We start from the raw sequence: 19,034 nt of genomic DNA on the forward strand, positions 1-19,034 counted from the left end.
GTTAAAAATATACTAAGACTTATATTACTGTTGCAATGTAATTTCTTTTCAGCTCTTGAACATATTCCAATATACAAATTTTGAGAAAAACCGAAATTACATCCTGTCAACTCAAGATCGCCTTGTTGGTGGATTTGCCAAGTGGCCAGACAGCCATCCAGGTAAAATAACTTCTCAAAATTGCAGTGAGTGTATTTCTAAGTAATGAATGTATTTCTAATTCTAATGTATTTCTAAGTAAGAAATACATTCCAGCAGTCAGACATTTGAGAGGTGTAAGGGAAACCGTACTCTTCAAAAAAAAAAGAAAAACACCAAAAAAACCCCAAACAAACAAAAAAAACCACCAAAACAAACAAACAAACAAACCCACCCTGAAAAATATAACAAAGATTTTTCTTGAGGTAGAAAGAGGTAGATGAAGTTTTTCCTTGTTCAGCCACAGAGAAAGTGAGCTGCTGTTGTTCAGGTTACTATTAAAACAGCATCACTATCTATTTAGTATGTGTTTAACTGTTCTACTTAAAGGGAATACTGTGTTGTAGGTATTTCTGCAAATTGAGTTTAATATATCAAAACACTTGTTTCTTTAGTAATTTAATGATTCAAGCTTATTCAGAAGTCATTGATATATGTAAAAACAGTCACAGTTTGCACAGTTATGTACTGTGATTTACAGGTTGTGGTTATACAAGTATGTCTGAAAACTAGTCATTATGCTTTTGGAAGTTGATAATTTGTAGTGAAAAAAACCTCAAAAGGATGCTTAAGTATTTTAATATTTAAAATATTAATTTAAAAAGTTGTTAGAATTCAATTAAGATATTGCAAACTTGAGAAAACAAAGTTTGCGCCAGTAGTGTTTGCCCACAGCATTTTGCACAGGGAAGATAAACAGTCTTTAAACTGACAAAATAAGATAAAAATTCAGTCATAATAAAGGAGGAATCTGTTTAGAATCTGTGACCTGATATTTAATCCTTTATAATTTCATTTTGAACAACAGGTCAGAATTTTTCAAGGTGAACCCACACTAAAAATACAGTGCTTGTGATAGATAGATTCATGCCTCTTCCCTGAAAATCAGTTTAGGATTTCTGAGGAATTTAGATGTATTTACTCCTCATCATATAGATTAAACAGCATCATTTGGAGGGAGAATTTTGGTTTAGCTTAATGAAACATTTACCTTGTGAGTCAGAGATTAGAAAAATGTTTCAAATATGCATCATGTGTGAAGTGCTTTAATCTTAATTTCCTTTTATGACAGGGTTGCCCCCCTAGTTGACCAAGGGAAGCCAGTTGATACAATCTAAGGCTTTCAATACTGTCCCTTCCAGGATCCTTCTGGACAAACTGTCCAGTACATGGCTGGGTAAACACGTCATGGGATGGGTGAGCAGCTGGTTCACACTTTGGGCAGAAAAGGTCATAGTGCATGGGGTGACATCAGACTGGTGACTTGTCACTAGAGGGGATCCACAGAAATCTATCCTTGGCCCTGTGCTCTTCAGCATATTCATTAATGACTTGGATGCAGGGCTGGAAGGAATACCAAGTAAGTTCACAAACACTAAATAGGGAGTAGCTGTTGACTACTTTGGGAGTAGCTGTTGGGCAGAGAAATCTTGCAGAGACACATTGACAAATTAGAGAGATGGGCACTCACCAACCATATGAAGTTTAATAAGGGAAAGACCTGAATGTATGGATAGACTGGAAAACAGGATGCTGGAGAGCACTGCTGCAGAAAGGGTCCTGGGGTTCCTGGTCAATGACAAGTTGAACATGAGCCAGCAGTGCCCTGGCAGCCAGGAGGGCCCCGGTGTCCTGGGGTGCATCAGGCCCAGCATCACAGCCGGGCAAGGGAGGGGATTGTCCTGCTCTGCTCTGAGCTGGGGCAGCCTCACCTCGAGTGCTGGGGACAGCTCTGGGTGCCACAAAACAGAAAAAAAAACCATTGAGGTGTTCAGGAGTGTCCAAAGGAGGGCCATGAGCCCTCCTTTCTATTCAGCCTGAAGAAGAGGAGACTGAGGGGAGACCTCAGTGCAGTGACAGCTTCCTTGTGAGGGGAAGAGGAGGGGCAGGCACTGATCTCTGCTGTGTGGTGACCAGTGACAGGACTTAAGGGAGTGGTCTGAAGTTGTGTCAGGGGAGATTTAGGTTGGATATCAGGAAAAGACTCTTCACCCAGAGGTTGTTTGGGCACTGGAACAGGCTCCCCAGGGAAGCTGTCATACCACCAGCCTGACAGAGCTCAAGAAATTTTTGGACAATCCTCTCAGGCACATGGTGTAACTCTCAGGGCATCCTATGCAGAGCCAGGAGTCAGACTTTTATCACCTTTGTGGAGTCCTTCCAACTCAGGGTATTTTATGATTCTATGATTCTGTCTCTTAGCGTAGTTGTGACTGTTTGAGATAAGATTTAAGAAAGGCAAGACAAATAATAATTGGTTTTCCTTGTTGTGTGTGTGCGTGTTTGTATTTTCCAGGCTTGCTGTAGCAATTTTTCCTCAGGCAGATGGTGGCGTAAGTCCGTGGTCATGTTTTGAAGGAAGAAGTAAAAAGTTAGCTCAGTTCTGATACAAAGAAAGACTAAAAATGTAACATTGCAAAGATTGCTTCTGAGGAATTGTGTTTTCATTGTTATATATATGCAGCTGAGCTTCTTGCCAGCTCAGTTTCATATCTGAAAGGCAAGCTGTCTTTCAGTCATGTCTACACTATAAAGATTCCTAAGACTTAATCAGAATTAGATTTTAACTTCTGTGGCTCCTACTTTACTCCTACTCAGTTAAAATTTGGGGACTCAAGGTGTCTTTGCTGTGCAATAATGTTTTTAGGAGGAAGACCAGAAGATTCAGAAGACAGTCAACTAACTGCTTGTGATAATATATGTGCTATATGGAGTTACAATGTTAACAAGTAACTCTTTCCAGCTGATTATCCAGGGAAATACTATTTTGTAGTCTTGCTCTGTTCGTGTGCTAACAGACATCAAAACATGGCTGTGGAGAGCCACTAGCATTATTTAAGAAAGAACTGATAGGACAAGAATAAAGCCTCAGGTTACACCAGAGGAGGTGTGTAGATTGGATAGTAGGAAAAATTTCTTTGCCAGAAGGGTTGTAAAACATTGGCTACTCGAGGCAGTGTTTGAGTTACCATCCCGGGAGATATATGACACTTAGGGACATAATTTAGTGCTGGTCTTGGCAATGGTAGGTTGAGGATTGGACTCTGATCTTAGAAGTCTTTTCCAGCCTAAATGATTCTGTGTTCATTTTAGTGAGATACTAAATTATTGACAGCTCCACAGAGTGCTACATGTTCAGATTTTGCAAGGGACACATGAAATTCTCATTGTCTTTTGACCTTTCACCTGTGATTTCATGGGCAAATAATCCAATCTGATAGCTTGCTGCTACCCAAAGGAGGCAGACTCAATGAGCTGCAACCCTGGTTAGGTTGGACATCAGGAGCAGTATGGAACAGGAGAGTAAGTGTATCCCATTTTAGTGGCAGTCATCTCTCGAGCAAGCTGCATGAATCTTTAGGGTAATCTCTCAGGAAAAGGGGAAGCTAGAAAAAGTAATGGCTTCTTCAATTTCTCTAAGTCTTGCTGTTGGCAGCTATTGGCACTAATTTTGTTGTTTCAGTAGTTAGCTGCCCATAAAGTAAGCATCCAAAAAAATGCTTGCAAGAAAAAAATTTGCTTTCTGGACTGGTTATTTTCAGATACATAAATTTTTTTGCTTTTTGGCAGTGGCACTCAGAAAAAGTAAAGTAGTGCACAAGTTGTTATGAAAGAAATCTGGACTTTAGTTCATGTTGGTAGCTTTGTTTTCCTTCCATCAAAACTCAAGTTTAAATACAGCACCTGATTATTCATTTTCCTTGGCTGTAATTACTCAGAGGTGTTTGAATATGGGAACACTTGGATGTTAAGCTTGAAATAATCATATTTTCCCATTTCTGTCCTTCTTTCAGATGCTTTACATGCCTACTTTGGGATCTGTGGTTTGTCATTAATTGGAGAATCTGGTATTTGCAAAGTTCATCCTGCCCTGAATGTAAGCGCAAGAGCATCAGAGCGTCTTCACCACCTTCATCAGATCTGGAAAACACGGACTTTAAACAGCGTTCAGATGACACACACCTCTCTACATGACTGATTTAGACTTGAATTTAGTTCTGGTAGCATAATTGTAGCCCAGGGTTAAAAGCCATGTATAACCAATGTGCTCTTTTAAGTACTGGAGTCATACAATCAGATCTGTGTTGCTGGCATCACTTTGATAGGGAGTTGCCTTCAGCAGGTTATTCTGCATTGTGAAAAGGGGAATATTTTGATTATATAGAAGTTTGTCACCGCAGACTGTAAATGGCTTTTCAGATGGCTTTACTTCTGAGAAATCCCTTGAGGCGTTTAAACTTCATTTTAATTTTATTTTTTTAAATTTGTGCATACTGTGTCAAAATATATAATGGGGAAATATTTTCAAAATTGTTTACATATCATACAGTATAGCACAGAACATTGAAGTTCTTTATAATCTTACTGTTTGACATATTTTTGGGTAGAGAATCTCTCATATTAAGTCTCAGTTAAAAGTTACCTATTATCATCAACTTTCAGATTCCATAAACTTTGTTTTTCACAAACAAATTAATTAAATACAAATAAAATTATTTTATTCAATATACTGGACTTTTAAAATTGTGTGGCCTTACTAAATGGATTTCATAATTCTTCTGAGTAGGTTTTACACAGATGCAGTGGATTGATAGCCAGACGAAGAGTTTTCATCTGAAATAGTTTCTTTGTGTGAAGTTCAATAAGAGTGTGGCATATTGATGTGTGTCAATAAGAGATATTCAGCCCAGTCTTTTGGAAGCATATCTGTATGCAAGAGTAGCGTTAGAACCTGCTTCCAAAGACAGACCTTTCTAATTAGAATTAGAATAGAATAGATTAGAATTTCCAATCCGTTCAAATTAGAGTAATGGTGAACATTCTTAGCTTCTTTAGTGCTTTACTAGTGCCTTATTTTGTATGCTTGAAGTGCTGTTCAGAGTTGAAGCAAGTAACTTTGCAGCTGGTGTGTTTGTGGCAGGTCAGTTTGTGCATTCAGTAGACTCCACAACGTCTTTCTACTTGCCAGTCATTAACAGCACTTTTTTTTTTTTTTTTCTAAAGGTTCCAAAGACAACTGAAGACTTCTTAAAACAGATTAGGTGCACCATTTGCCACTGCTGAGCCCAAAGAGACAGGATGTAGACCATTTTGGCCAGCACAAATAGCTTTGGGGATAAATATGATTCCTGTTTTGCAATGCAGGGCAAGTGAAAAGGGTAGTGTAGCTGTACCCCTAGCACACATGTTAGAGAAGTCCAATAGGTATCTTTAGGCTACCAGAACAATCCCATTGTCCAAACCTGTAGCAGCCTTCCTACCTAAATAAATAAGTTTTATTTCTATAGCAGATTTATTTACATGGCAGCATTGGGAGCATAACTAGTGATAGTGATCTGCTTGGAAAAGCAGAGGAAGAGCAGGGTAAGGTGTGTGAGCTAGATACGTCCCAGCAGACACTTTGTTTGGAGGAGAGACTCAATAGTTGGAAAAAATAGGAAGTCCAGAGGGGTGGAACCAGGAGAGCTGTGAGGCTAGTACTGGAGAGGGAGAATGAGGTGCTTGAGTAGGACTGTTTGCAGAGTAAGAGAAATGAAAGCTGGGAGATGCTGAGACTGGAGCAAGAGCCAAGAATGTGGAGTAATAATGGAACCAAACTGGTGGAAAGGATTTGAGCTGCCTAGGGTAAGATTAGGGTGCAAAAGAAAAGTGCTGACTCAAGGAACATGAAGGAGTTAGTGGGGGAAGATAGAGCTTGGGAATTGGTTTTACTGGCCACATGCTGAGATGATTAGAAATCCAGCCACAAGAAAAAAAGAACTAGCAAGATACCTAAAAGAGAGGATCTCTCAGGCAGTGGGCTCACCACAGCAGTTCCTGTGGGAATCCCATTTTCCTGGGTGGTCTTAACGGGATGTTGGTCAGCATACTTCAGCAAAGGCTGAAGTAGCTTCCCTGAGCAGAATTCTCGTATGTCATGGGGGTCTACCTAGATGAAAACCCATTTGAAACCAAACAAGAAAAATCTTAAAGTAAAAATTGATCAAAAAGGCATGGTATATTCTTGTCTTTACATCAGATGGTGATGACAAGTTGATTTCATGGCAGGGTAGGATGGGTTTCTGGAATGCAGTATAGTTACAGTGAAGGTGAGATGTAATTGTACCTACCCGTCCCCACCACTGCTTCTCTGCCTTGCTGGTGAACCGTCTTTGAGTTTTTTAGTTTTGAGGTTTTTTAGCATTTACTGCATACCCTGGTAGAGGGAGTAGCTTTGAATTTCAGAAGTTGAATATGGTGTTCTAAGTGTCTTCTGGGAAATAACCTAAATATTCATTTGTTCTTAGCTTCATAAGAAGTGTTGTATTTGAGTATTGTGAGGCAAATCCATACTTGCAAAATCCTAAGCTATGGTTCCTGAGTTGCCCTACATGTGACCAGATTCTCATCTGTGAGGGATATCAGTGTCCCTCAGCAGAAAGTATGGGGGTAACACTGAAAAATCATATTATGTGAACAAGAAAAATTCTCATGGCAAGTAATTTGACAGTTTTCTGCCTCAAAAAGCAGGTAACATTTCTTGCTATGTTTCTTTGTATCTGTAAGCTACCCTGGGTTCTGCATATGGATTTTACATTTCTTATCTCCTTGGCCCCCAGTTATTGTACATCTTGTCAGGTTGCATGTTGACAGCAGAGCTGGCCTTTCCTAAAGATTGTACAAGGCATATTTGTTTCTGATAAACTCCCAAAGTTTGATGAAGGCAGCAAAGTATCTATGCTTTCACCTTCACATTGAGTATATAATTACTTTAATTTTTTTGAAATCTTTGATTTTTTTTAGGTTAACAAAAATCTGTACTAATTACCAACTCTGCAGTCATGATTTGCCATTCTAAATATGCCAATTGATGGCAGGCAAACAAATTATGAACATTGACTGTTCCTGTGTAGCAGAAATCTGGATTCTGACTGTATCGAATTGCCTCTCTGATTGTTGTGGTTTATTGTGTCTTCTGACTATAAAAATGTAAAATGAAAAATCAGTGGACAAAAGTTTCACAGAAGTCCATAACCTAAAATCACTTTTAAAGGGGATACATCAAAACAGAGCTAAAACTTAAATGTGAACTGTGATGTTTAAATGTAGCTAGAAAAAGCAAACCATATGATTATTACCTACCTCTAATAACTTTGTGTTAACCACAGCTTTACATTGCTGAGACTGAATCTACATAAGAAATTAATGCATTAAATGGCTTTACCATGCGCTTGAGGATGTAAAACCTCTTGGCTATTAGTCTGACAAATGTGAGTGCCTCTATCCTATGTGAAACACTCCCAAACTCTTAAGTGTGGCCCAAGTTTCTCTTCCAAAAAAACAGCTTTAAAATGGTATGTTGAACAAAAGAAATCAAATATATCTTTTCTATAGGATGTGAGGACTGGGGATTTAAAAATTGTCACATTAGGGCTTTCCGGCCCACTTGATTGTACATAGCTGCTGGTGGATATGGTAACACCCTTTTGGAAGGCTGCTTCCAAGCATGTTTGTATTTATGAATTTTCGTATTGAGAACTGTTTTTTCTAAATGGAACAATCATCACTGAAAAAAACTAGCAAGTAAATTGGGTATTGCAGAAATACCTGAAATACATATGCTGAAGGACATATTAAAAGTACCTTGTTCTATGCTCTATTGCCCAAGGTAAAGGACAACCTGAGAGGAGCTGAAGAAGATGCATCAGATGTGCTTTCTTCATGAATGCCAGTATAAAAATTAAATACTCTGTAAAAGCTGTTGTGTTCCCTAAAAATACATTTCAATTTTGTGCCATTCAGTATGGGGTTGCCTAATATAGAAGGGAAGAAATGGTGATTTCCAAAGTGAAAGCCTTTTTTGGACAGCCTGTCTCCTGGCATTTTGGAGAAACCCTACTATCAGTGTCCCTGTTTAGGTCAAAGAGATTTCAGGACATGGTGAGAAGCAGAGAGATCCTAGATAAGATGTTATTGCTGCAACTAAATATAAGACATCTCCAAAAATCATGAATGAGATTACTGGTCTGTTTACATTGATGTTAAATAATGTGGTGATTCTGAAAAGCTCTTTTCTTGTTCTTGTAAGAAAAGACCACTTAACAAGTTTCCCTCACTTAGATGACATTGGGTGAAAAAGAAAATAGTCTCAACATCTTTATACTAAATGGTTATTAAATTACTCCACTGAGTGGTTACAATGTGTTGTAGATTTACACTTTCCATTCACCATTTTTAAGCTTTTGTGTTCCTGGTCTCTATTTGCCTGATTAGTTTCTGAGTTTAATAAAAATCAATGAACTGTTGGGAAATTGAGGGAAAACTTTGTCATTTCTTTTGAACTGTAGCTCTTGTCATGTCTTTTTATCCAAGTTACATGTTCTGGGTGAGGACCTGTCTTCCCAAGGGCACAGAGAATGACAACTTCTGAAGGTTTTCAAACTGAACCCACCAAAGGCAGCAAACCCTGACACTACTGCTTTACATTTGAGACACTGGCGAAAGTGCCTTGCTTGATAACTACATTGTGAGAACACAGAATCATAGAATGGTTTGGGTTGGAAGGGACCTTAAAAATTATCTGTTCCCACCCCCCTGCCATGGGCAGGGAGACCTCCTGCCAGGTCAGGTTGCTCAAAGCCCGGTCCAGCCTGGATCTGAACACTTCCAGGGATGGGGCATCTGCAGCTTATCTAGGCAATCCTTCTCCCAGTGCCTCACCAGCCTCTCAGTGAAGAATTTTCTCCTAATATCTACTCACTCAGTTTTAATCCATTCCCCCTTGTCCTGTCACTACATGCCTTTGTAAAAAATCTCTCTCCAGCTTTTTTGTGGAGTCCCTTCAGGTGCTGGAAGGTCTCTGTGGAGCCTTGTCCGCAGGTCAAACAACCTCCTCCCAGCCTGACTTCACAGAAGGGATGTTCCAGCCCTCTGATCATATTTGTGGCCTCCTCTGGGTACATGCCAAAAGGTCCATGTCCTTCTTATGCAGAGGATCGCAGAGATTGATGCAGCACTCCAAATAGGATCTCACCGGAGCAGAGCAGAGGGGCACAATCCCCTCCCTCCCCTGCTGCCCACGCTGCTTTGGATGCAGCCCAGGACAATTTGGCTCTCTGGGCTGTGAGTGCTCATGGCTGGGTCATGTCCAGCCTCTCATCCACCAGCACCCCCCAGTCCTTCTCAGACCAGCTGCTCTCAATGCATTCATTGCCCAGCCTATACTCCTGTCAGCAAGACCTTGCACTTGGCTGTGGCTCTATGAGGTTAGCACAAGCCCCCTTCTCAAGCCTGTCCAGGTCCCTCTAAGTGCCATCCCTTCCTTCTGCTGCTGCTCAGAGACATTGGCACACTTGCTGAGGGTGCCCTCAGTCCCACTCTCCCTGCTGTCCACAGGGGTGTGGAACAGGGCCGGTCCCAATACCAGCCCCTGTGCAAGGCAGCTCATCGCTTGGTTCTAGTTGGACACTTAGTGCTGACCACAAGTCTTGAGTGAGACCATACAGCCCATTCCTTATCCATCGGGCGGTCCGCTCTCTCTGGTTTAGAGAAAGGATGTGGCCTATGGAACAGTGTCAAAGGCTTTACACAAGCCTTTGTAGATGATGTTAGTTGCTCTTTCCACATCCATCAGTGCAAACCCATTTTAGAAGGCCACCAAAATTGTCAGGCACTATTTGCCCTTAGTGAAGCCATGCTGGCTGTCACAAATCACCTACTCATTTTTCACATGCCTTAGCATAATTTCTAGGAGGACTTGCTCCATGATCTTTCTTTCCACCAAGATGAGACTGGCATCCTTTAAAATGTTTATCTGCAGGTACAGGCTCTGTACTTGGGAATGGGACTGGACAGGCTGCTATCACTGGAGAACAAGTAGGATTCTGAGGAAGAATACGGTCCTGACTTGCAGTAAAAAGAGAAAGTTCATTGAGGAAGAGAAAATCTGTGATAAAAATCTGCACACTCTCACTTTGAGAATTAAAAATGTCGGGAAGAGCTTTCAACTTTCCACATAAGTTGTTTATATCAAATTCACAAATGCAAAGAGGGAGATATGAATGTAGCAGCTGTGTTTTGACAATTTTATCCTGCTTGTGGAAGTGGCTTCCAAATTAACTCCTTCACATTGTTGATAACCAAGCCCTAGTACAAGGACCAGGAACTACTCAGTTGGTTTGAGTCTGGTTGAGTTTATTTTCCCTTAGCAGCCCTCACAGTGCTGTGCTTTGCACTAGTAGCTGGAAAGGTGCTGCTGGGCAGTGCTGGCACAGCATCAGCACTGTCTCCCCGGCACTCTTGCCTGCCCCATCAGTAGGCTGGGGCTGGGCAAGGTTCTGGGAAAGACACAACCAGTTCAGCTGACCCAAACTGACCCAAGGGATATATCATAGCATGTGACATCAACTCAGACATAAACACTAAGAAAAGGAAGAGGAAGTGGGACATCTTTTATTTACAATGTTTGCGTTCTGGAGCCACCACTCCAGGTGCTGAAGCCTTGTTCTGGTGAAGTGGCTGAACATCACTTGCCAATGGGAAGTAGAGAATAAACCTGTGTTTTTCTCTTTACTTGTGCAAGTGCAAACTTTCACTTTTGCTTTAGTAAACTGCCTTATCTGAACCTCTGAGTCTTTTTCAATCTTATTTTCTCTCTCCTGTCCAGCTGGGAAAGGAGAGAGTGAGCAGTTTGGTAGGCATCTTGTGCCCAGCCCAGGTCAACCTACCACACCTCTGTGCCAGTGAAGCAACTGCTTTGGGTGCTCAGTCTGGGAGAGCGTGGAGGCTTTCATGAGGCTATTTCTGCAAGATCCAGCCTGGGATCCTGTCCAGAACTCTCCCTGCTTGCTCCAGACATGGGACAAAGGCTCTGCCTCACCCTAGGAGGGGGGATCCCACCTCATCCTTTCATGTGAAATCTGCAAAAGAAAAATTCGAAGTGGAAATGACACAAGTCAAGGCAAGTTTTTCTGTGGTTTATCACCCTTTGTGAGTGCTTCTGGGACAGGTGATTATGCTGCCTAGAAAGCTAAATATGCAAGACTGCTGTTGAAATTGCATGCTGCCTTTGTTGAATTTAAAGGTTTCCCTAAGCACAAAGCTATATTTTTTTGCTGTTGTGCTGTCCAGAAGTCTTTGTTTAACTTTTTTAAATTACAGCCAAGCCATACTAAAATAAACTCACTTGACCAAATTGCATTTTCATCTTTGTCCCAACATCCATTCTGCTTATTTCATCATTAAAACTTCCTTTGAATTAGACCCTATCATGTCATAGGAAGGTATCATCTGTGTAAACCTGTTGCCCAGGTAGCATTTGTTAGGGGTGCTCTTTCACAGTGGGTTAGACTAAGAACTGTTGGGCACAGTGTAGGGACAGTTTATCCTGCCTTGGCCACTTTGGTGGACTACAGTTCTTTACAGTTCTTACAGTTCTTTATTTTTTTTATTTTTATTAACACTACACCCACCATCCCTGAACCCCCAGCCTGTGAATTCTTAAACCAAGGAGAGTTTTGCTCTGGCAGCACAGTTTAATGTAGAGCAAAACTGTGAGGTAAATAGATGAGAAGGTGGAATGGTGTGTGGGTGTGTGTGTGTATGTATGTGTGTGTGTGTGTGTGTATTTATGTGTGTGTGTGTGTAGATTTCTATAGATAGTGCAAAAATACTTCAGAGGAAATCAGAAATCTTAGCTAGATTGGGCATACATGCACTCTGGTCTTGTACTTCACAGATCAGCTGTCCTCGGGTGGTACTCACCGTCCAGCATCCTTCCAAAATATCTTCTGAAATATGCGGTTCTCTGGTGAGGCCAAGGACAGGAGTCTGCCCAAGAGCAGTCCTAATGAGGCTTTCCAGCATAAGCACAGGGCTCTTCTGTATTTTTGTATACAGCTCTATATATAACTCCCTGTATGGGGTCAGAATGAGTCCTGCAGGGCGGTGATAACGCACCCTCTGTGACTTTCCAGTTGCTATAGATAGCTTCCTGTACACACCATGCAAACTGCTACTACCACCAATTTTTTTTTTGATGGCTCCATGCCTTGACATCTGTTTTCAGTGTAAAAAAACTCCAGCCTCCAACAACTTCATTCAACAGAATGAGGAGCTGCTGGTACAAGTGAGGACTGTTGGGGTGGGCATCTAAAGAAAAGATGTTAACTGCATTAGCAAGGTGAGCTTCCCTGGCCATAAGACAAGCCCTGTCCCTTTCCCTTCTGCCAGCCCGGGTTTATCCTGGAAGCACAAGAACAAGGGAACAGCTGAGGCACACATTTACTGTGCCCAGGATGCACACCCCTCCCTGCTGAGGGGTGCTGCCAGCTCTGAGCACAAGTTGGGAGAGGCAGCTATTGGTGGGAAAGCTGCTCCCCAGCTCTGTGACAGCTCCTGAGCTCGGGGCCAGCAGCACAGACCCAGCCAGGCATCCAAGTCCAAGCTCTGCCCCATGGGGCCCCGTGCACAGCAGCAGGTATGCTCCTGGCACATTTCTCCTTCTGCCCCTGGATGGGCCTAGCACTGCATTTCCCTCCCCCTCTGCCTGTAACCTCTCGGGACTGTTGCAGGCTTTCTCATCTCCTGTGACTCCAACTCAAGGTCCAGAAGCCAGGGAAAAGGCAGGCTTCACAGGTCCCTGCATCAAACAAACACAAGCACACTGGTTTTGGCTGCGGCAGAAACCGGAGCAAACATGCAGGCATTTGAGATGTTACGTAGCATCTGTTCCCCAGGGAGAGCAGTTTTTTAAGCCAAAGGCTCCACTGACTGTGGAGAGCAACAGTTCCCACAGTTCCCCTTCTATAAAAGGAAATTAAATTCTGCAGCAGCTGTTGATATGATAGCCAGTCTGCACTGGACCCCCCTCCCATCCCCTTACTGGCTGCCCAGCCTACCCCAGATACCCACAGGCCACTTCTCCTGTCAGAACAAACTGAGCTTGCTGGTGCTTTTTGATGCTAGCTGGATTTGGAGTCAACAGGGATGTAAAGCAAGCCTTTTTAATTTTTTATTTTATTTTTTTAATAACTATGTGCCCGGATCTTGGTCACTTCAGTGAAGTTCTGTGCTCTGGAAACACTGGAAAATGAAGATTCAGGCACTTTAGATGTGCCTTGTCTAATGGGTTGAGACACCTCTAGCTTAAACACTTCTGCTTGTCTACTTCTGTCAATCAGGGACAGATAATTCTTGTTTGCTTTAGAGTAATGATAAAAAAGAAATTAAACCAGGCTAAAATGTCCATTTTGCCAGCATTTTACACACCTCAGTTCAACATAAGTGCAGTAAAAATGTAATAAATAATGCAATATTCCAAACTAGTATGAGTTTGTCTATTTTTAACCTCTTTGAAATCCTTGCCTGACAAGTTATTTGGGGAGGGCACTGAGAGGGGTCACCCTTGGCGCACTAACATGCATTTGACTTTCCTTTCCACAGCAGGGCAAAGTGAGTGTGCCTCTGTGGATTAAGTGTGTTGTAACTGAATTGGAGGGAAGCCTGTTCCACTCTGTTAGGCTGCTGCATCAGGGAGGCCCTTTCAAGTATGCTGATGAGAACTGCTGTAGTTGTCAAGCAGTCTGTAGAAATCAAAAGAATGAAAACAAATTCGCACAGGGATCCAGGGAGATTTCATTTTCTAGAAACTCCAGAATAGTGTGTAATTACATATGGGCCCATGGTAGGGACTCACATCATGAGGGACTGTGCTTCTGCCCATGACCCATCAGATGAAGGTGGCCAAGGTCACACAGCAAGGCTGGCAACAGCTCACCTTGCTCAGTGGTATCTGCAGGACAACACCTGGAGCCATGGCTCTCTGTTTCTGCACCCTGTGCCTGGCTCTGCACCTCGTGGTGCTTTGTTTGCCTTGCACAGCAGCATACAAGGGGAACCAGGCACAGCCATGATTTGGGGGTTTAGACCCCAAATGCTGCTGGCCAGCCTTAGCATCAGTCTCAGATCAGGACAAATTTATGCCCCACATCCTCTCCACACTCCACACAACAGGACCAGGGAGCAGGAGTGTCCCTGTACTCTACCCTTGGCTTTTTATTAACAATAAAAGGAACAATTTTATTTCAGTGATTTCAGACAAGCTCCCCAAGTGACATTTCTGACCTTTTGCTCTGTGATGCACATCCCTTTATACACATAAGCCAACTTTGTTTGAGCCACTTGTTCTTTGACAGTGTCTTTGTCAGCCTTCAGAGGAGGAAGGAGGCACAGGAACTCCCAGCAGAGCAGTGCTGCCAGCCCAGAGGCAGCAGAGTCAGTGCTCCTGCAGGCAGGTACTCCAGCAGCGTGACAGATGCCTAAATGCTGATCCAGCTGGATACTGGTGTTAAATGGAGTTTTTGGTGTGGGGGTTCTGGAGAGCCTCAGATGTCCAGCAGGCACGCAGGTAAAGGGGCAGGCTCGTTCTGTGACACAGGGAGGGGCAGTCCTTGGGCACCACAGGGTTTGCACCCGCCTTGCTCTGTGCAAAGCCAGTCTGCAGGGAGCTTAATGCACCCATAGAGGGGATTAAAGACTTTATTAACCCATGGGTAAATGCAGGGGATGGATTTCATTGTAGGAGCACAGCATGCCAATTTGAAAAAAGGGAAGTTAACTCAAACCTAATCCTGGTATAGCTAAGCTGAAAGAAAAGTGCAGGAGCCCAGCTGACACACTTAAACCTTGAAGGCATGAATTGAACAGGCTTTGTAGAAGGGTGTAATAGTCTCTGAAGGCCAGCTGAGCCTGAAAAGCTTTCATGTCTATGCTTCGTTCTTCAGAGCCTTCACAGTTACAGACCTGCCCCTTTTGCAAAACACACAAAATTACTAAAACATACATGACAACATTTGCATGCAGATCTCAGCAGTGCTCATCTTTCCCTTATCTCTCTCTGATTTGCATGTCTCTGATTTCTTCATTAGACACATTGTTTTAAGTAACTGAATAGAATCAGTAAATTAATAGACTCCAGCTTGCTGTGTTTTGCTCAATTAATATTTGTTAAAACTCTAGATAGCCCAAATTCTCTTTGTATTGTCAAACTTGATTAACTGTAGTTGCAACAAAAAATGGCAATTACATGATATATTCATGGTATGCATAATTATGTACTTTAGCTTATTCCTCATAAATATCTAATAACATACTCAATACATTAAATATTAATAATGGTCTACATACTTAACCCATATTTTTTAAATGAGCTTGTTCCCAGGGGCATGTGATACTCTACTACTGTCACGTGGGACAGGCTAGGAGGAAATCATACGTAAAGGTAATTTTTCAAACAGTGCAGATTCAGTTTTCTCTCTGTACTTTATTTTGTGTGCTTGTCTCAAAAATACTGAATGAATATATTAATGGAACTTGAACAGATGTCTTTAAAGGGAGTGAGACAAAAAGCCTAGGGATAGTTATCTCCAGTGTCAAAAAGTTCTGAGCACACTCGGACAAAATATCTGGCTTCAATATCTCATGGATTTGGAATTCACTTTTTAATCTTATTACATTTGCCTGTGCCCAAGGACTTACAGCCAGAAGTAAGGGAAAGAAGAGGTGCAGACAAAGAGTGAGAATCTTTATTCTGGCCATTAGCAACCAAATATGTTGTGTTGGCCACAGAGCAGCAGCAGAGTTTTTCAGTATCTTCTGTTGTTTATTGGCCATATTAAGTCCTGTGTGTTTAGTGACCTTCATGTTTTTGCTATTTTCTATTAGATTAAAGTATATAAGAACAAATAAAACCCTGTTTCAGTCTGTGGTGATGGGAGGTAAAAATTAGATCGCTAAGGAAGTTTAGAGACATTGAAAGTGTACAAATCAAACTCTCCAGCAGAAAGATGTGATTTGTCAGCTGCATCAGGTGAGAGATCTGGAGATCCCAGGCTAAATCTAAATCCTGAGTGGAATTTATTAACGTGGGTGTCAGGGTGCAAGTGGAGCAGTTGGCCAACTTGAAAAGAACCTCAGTAAAAATGTGGAAGAGATGCAGAAGCAGACATTTTTCTGACTACTTATCAAGAGACGCTGGAAACTTTAGATCTTCTTTTTACCCCAGAGCAGCACAGGCAGGGGAAAAAATGGGAGAAAAAATGCCCCTGTGATACCTAGGAAAACTATAGAAATGGGGTTTGTTGCAGGGAGAGGTTTAGGTCTGCATGCAAGTACTGTGCTCTTTGAAACAGTTTGGTCTCATTTGCGCTGTTTGCAACACTTTTCCAGCCACGAAACCAGAAAGTCTCATCTGGTTCATGGCAATTTTTTTTCCTGCCAGTGACAATTCACATCTACATCACTCCCCACAGAAGGAAGGAGTTTATACAAAATTCATAAACTATTCACATGGATTCTCTTTCATATTACTCAAGCTGGATGCAAGCCTCTGAAGGCTGTTCTGAGAGTAAAAGCAGGTCACAGTCTTTACCAGAGACACACACACTCACATTTCAGAGGCGTTTTTTCTATGATTTCAAATGTTTGCTCACATTTACAATTCAACAGTGAAGCACTTCATGCTGAATATGAGCAGAGTTTTCTACTATCTTTAACATCACCTTTCTTGCATGTCCATTGTTCAGTGACATAGGAGTTGTCTGAGATGAAAGTCCATCTAAACAGATCCATTTGCCTCCTGCATACTATAAAATGGAAATGTTCTCTCTCTCCTCTATACTGAATTATTTGTGATAGCCCTTAACCATATCACCACCTGCAACTGGTTTCAAACACCCTTTAATAGATTTGCCTCAGGTGATCATGGCCAGCAAATTCAAGTGTATTTCCATGAGCACAGTGGGAGAAGACCCACTCCACCTACCTGGTGCTAGACAGCTGCTGAGGCTGTGTGCTTGACTGGATTACCTGTGCAATGGAAATGGGAAAATACCTCACAGTCCTGGGGGAACAGAATGACAAGAGCATCTGAGTAGGCTTCACTGCTCAGATTTAGTTTAGAAGTCAACTAAGACAAAGAAGGAGATCAAAGAGAGAATCTAGAGCTGTCATTGTTCTCCTGGGAGAATCAACAAAATTCACACGTCAGGGAACACAGATTTCCTTAGTGTTTTAATTTGTGTTCCAACATGCCACAACAGAAGCCTATGTTGCATGGCATTTCACGATTGAAATACAGGACCAGTTTTTCCACTGATATAAAATTATACCTATTAGTTTATATAATTCGGTGTTCTGACTGGTATCCCTATTTTTTTGGAGACCTGCTTCAAGTTTAAGTAGCAGAAAACAAATACGATCCTGTATGTTTCACTTTAACATAATTCGATGTACTCTTAGATAATTTCATGACAACAGAAGGTTTGAACTAATTTTCAGACATCCTGGTTCCTCAGAAAGAAACTGACGTAAGATGTGAAACGAAAGAAGGAAAAGTATGAGAAGCAATTTCATATCTTGGATTTATGTGGAACAGCTGAGGAGCTCCCAGCTATTTTCAATATACAGCCCACCTCAGTAAAAGTTGTGTAAAGCACAGCCATCAGTTTCCAAGAGGGGTGAAAGTCCCTGGGCCACCAGCTGCAACGTGAAGCTTCTCCATTTGTCTACGGCCTTCTAAGTGCACATTCCCCTGTCAGCCTTCTGCCACTCAAGACAAAGGCTAGCACAAACTGTCTACTATCCAAGGGAAAGTAAACAGGATCCCTCAGAATGGCTACAGGAATTGATATCTTCTGCAGAGGATAGTCCCCATTTCCTAGCTGGTCTGGATATACAGAGAGTGGTTGTGTAAATGATGCTGAACTGTCCACAAGACTCTGCTCAGGCTTGCTGGACTTGCAGAAAAACACTTTTCTGCAGGGCTGATGGCAGAGAGCACTGTCATAGAGGGGCCAGGATCATCCTGGCTAGAGCTGCTTGGGAGGATGCCATTGCTGAAACTGTGAAATCAATGCAAAAGTAGCTTGTGGCTTCCTTGTGCTTAACTATCACTGGCAGCCATCTGAACCTGGAGTGCTAACAGCTAATCCTGAAATAAAACCACTCCAGGAAGAGATCATGAAAGAACCATCAGCTTCTTCCATCTTCTCCTGTATCCTTCTTGCCCTGACTGATTTCATGACTCAAGCTACATTTACATCTCTTTACATTTTCATTTACATTTTATCAATTTATGGAAGTGGGACATGAGGAGGTTAAAGAAGAAGAATAAGGAATCATCCTTTTTTTATCCAAAGTCCTTGAATTTCAGTCCAGACTGGCCATAACCTACAAGGTTTGGCAGAAATAGAAAAAAGAAAACAATCCCACAACCCAGATCCAACCGTTGAAGTAAAAAAAATAAAAATCATGAGACAGCAGTCAGAAATTCAGAGCACGTATCTCAAAATACTGGTGTCGTTTGTGGCTAAGGAACACAAGACAAAGCTCAGATTTGGAGCAGATCCGTGGTGCATGCATTGGAGGAGACTTTTGTCTTACATCCTTTGGCTGATGGCTGCTGGGGGTTGCTTAACCAAAACATGACAAAGCTGCGGTGAGATTCAGGTGCAGGCGTTCCTTCTGCTGAAAGGGTTCCAATGGAGCAAACAGCTTGTGCTTGTGCTGTGGAGCACAAAGGGTTGTAAATTCTCTGGCCTTTCACACAGCCTACCATTATGGAGCCATAGGGTCAAAGGTATGTTTGCTCTTGGTGCTGGTTATCACTTGGAGATTCACACTGATATCGTTGTACAACCTTCCTTGACGCAGGAGTGCTGCTGTCGCTGAGGCCACCACCAGCATGGTTTCCTGATGGACTTGAGCAGCTTGGGAGAAGCAAAGTATTCCTTCAGGCAGTCCCTCATCCCCACCTCAGCCACCCTGCTCTCTGCCAGTGTCCAACACTGACACAAAGA

The 19,034-nt window shown here is 42.1% G+C and overlaps 1 protein-coding gene and 1 long non-coding RNA gene across 2 annotated transcripts in view; one reads left to right on the forward strand and one right to left on the reverse strand.

Moving 5' to 3' along the window:
• PGGT1B (protein geranylgeranyltransferase type I subunit beta) overlaps positions 1–4,713 on the forward strand; it is a 33,479-nt gene extending 28,766 nt beyond the window's left edge. Inside the window, 3 exon segments of the mRNA XM_058865216.1 lie at positions 53–161; positions 3,993–4,127; positions 4,130–4,713. Coding sequence (XP_058721199.1) covers positions 53–161; positions 3,993–4,127; positions 4,130–4,173 — 288 coding nt within the window. The 3' untranslated portion in view covers positions 4,174–4,713.
• A 10,164-nt stretch (positions 4,714–14,877) lies between these two features.
• On the reverse strand, positions 14,878–17,768 carry LOC131592601 (uncharacterized). The gene is made up of 3 exons (XR_009280679.1): positions 17,649–17,768; positions 17,000–17,077; positions 14,878–14,985 (listed from the first exon to the last, which is right to left on the reverse strand). It is a non-coding gene; the product is annotated as an uncharacterized LOC131592601 (long non-coding RNA).
• Positions 17,769–19,034: the final 1,266 nt, after the last annotated feature.

The sequence above is a fragment of the Poecile atricapillus genome, chromosome Z (genome assembly GCF_030490865.1).
Source record: "Poecile atricapillus isolate bPoeAtr1 chromosome Z, bPoeAtr1.hap1, whole genome shotgun sequence".
Taxonomy (NCBI): domain Eukaryota; kingdom Metazoa; phylum Chordata; class Aves; order Passeriformes; family Paridae; genus Poecile; species Poecile atricapillus.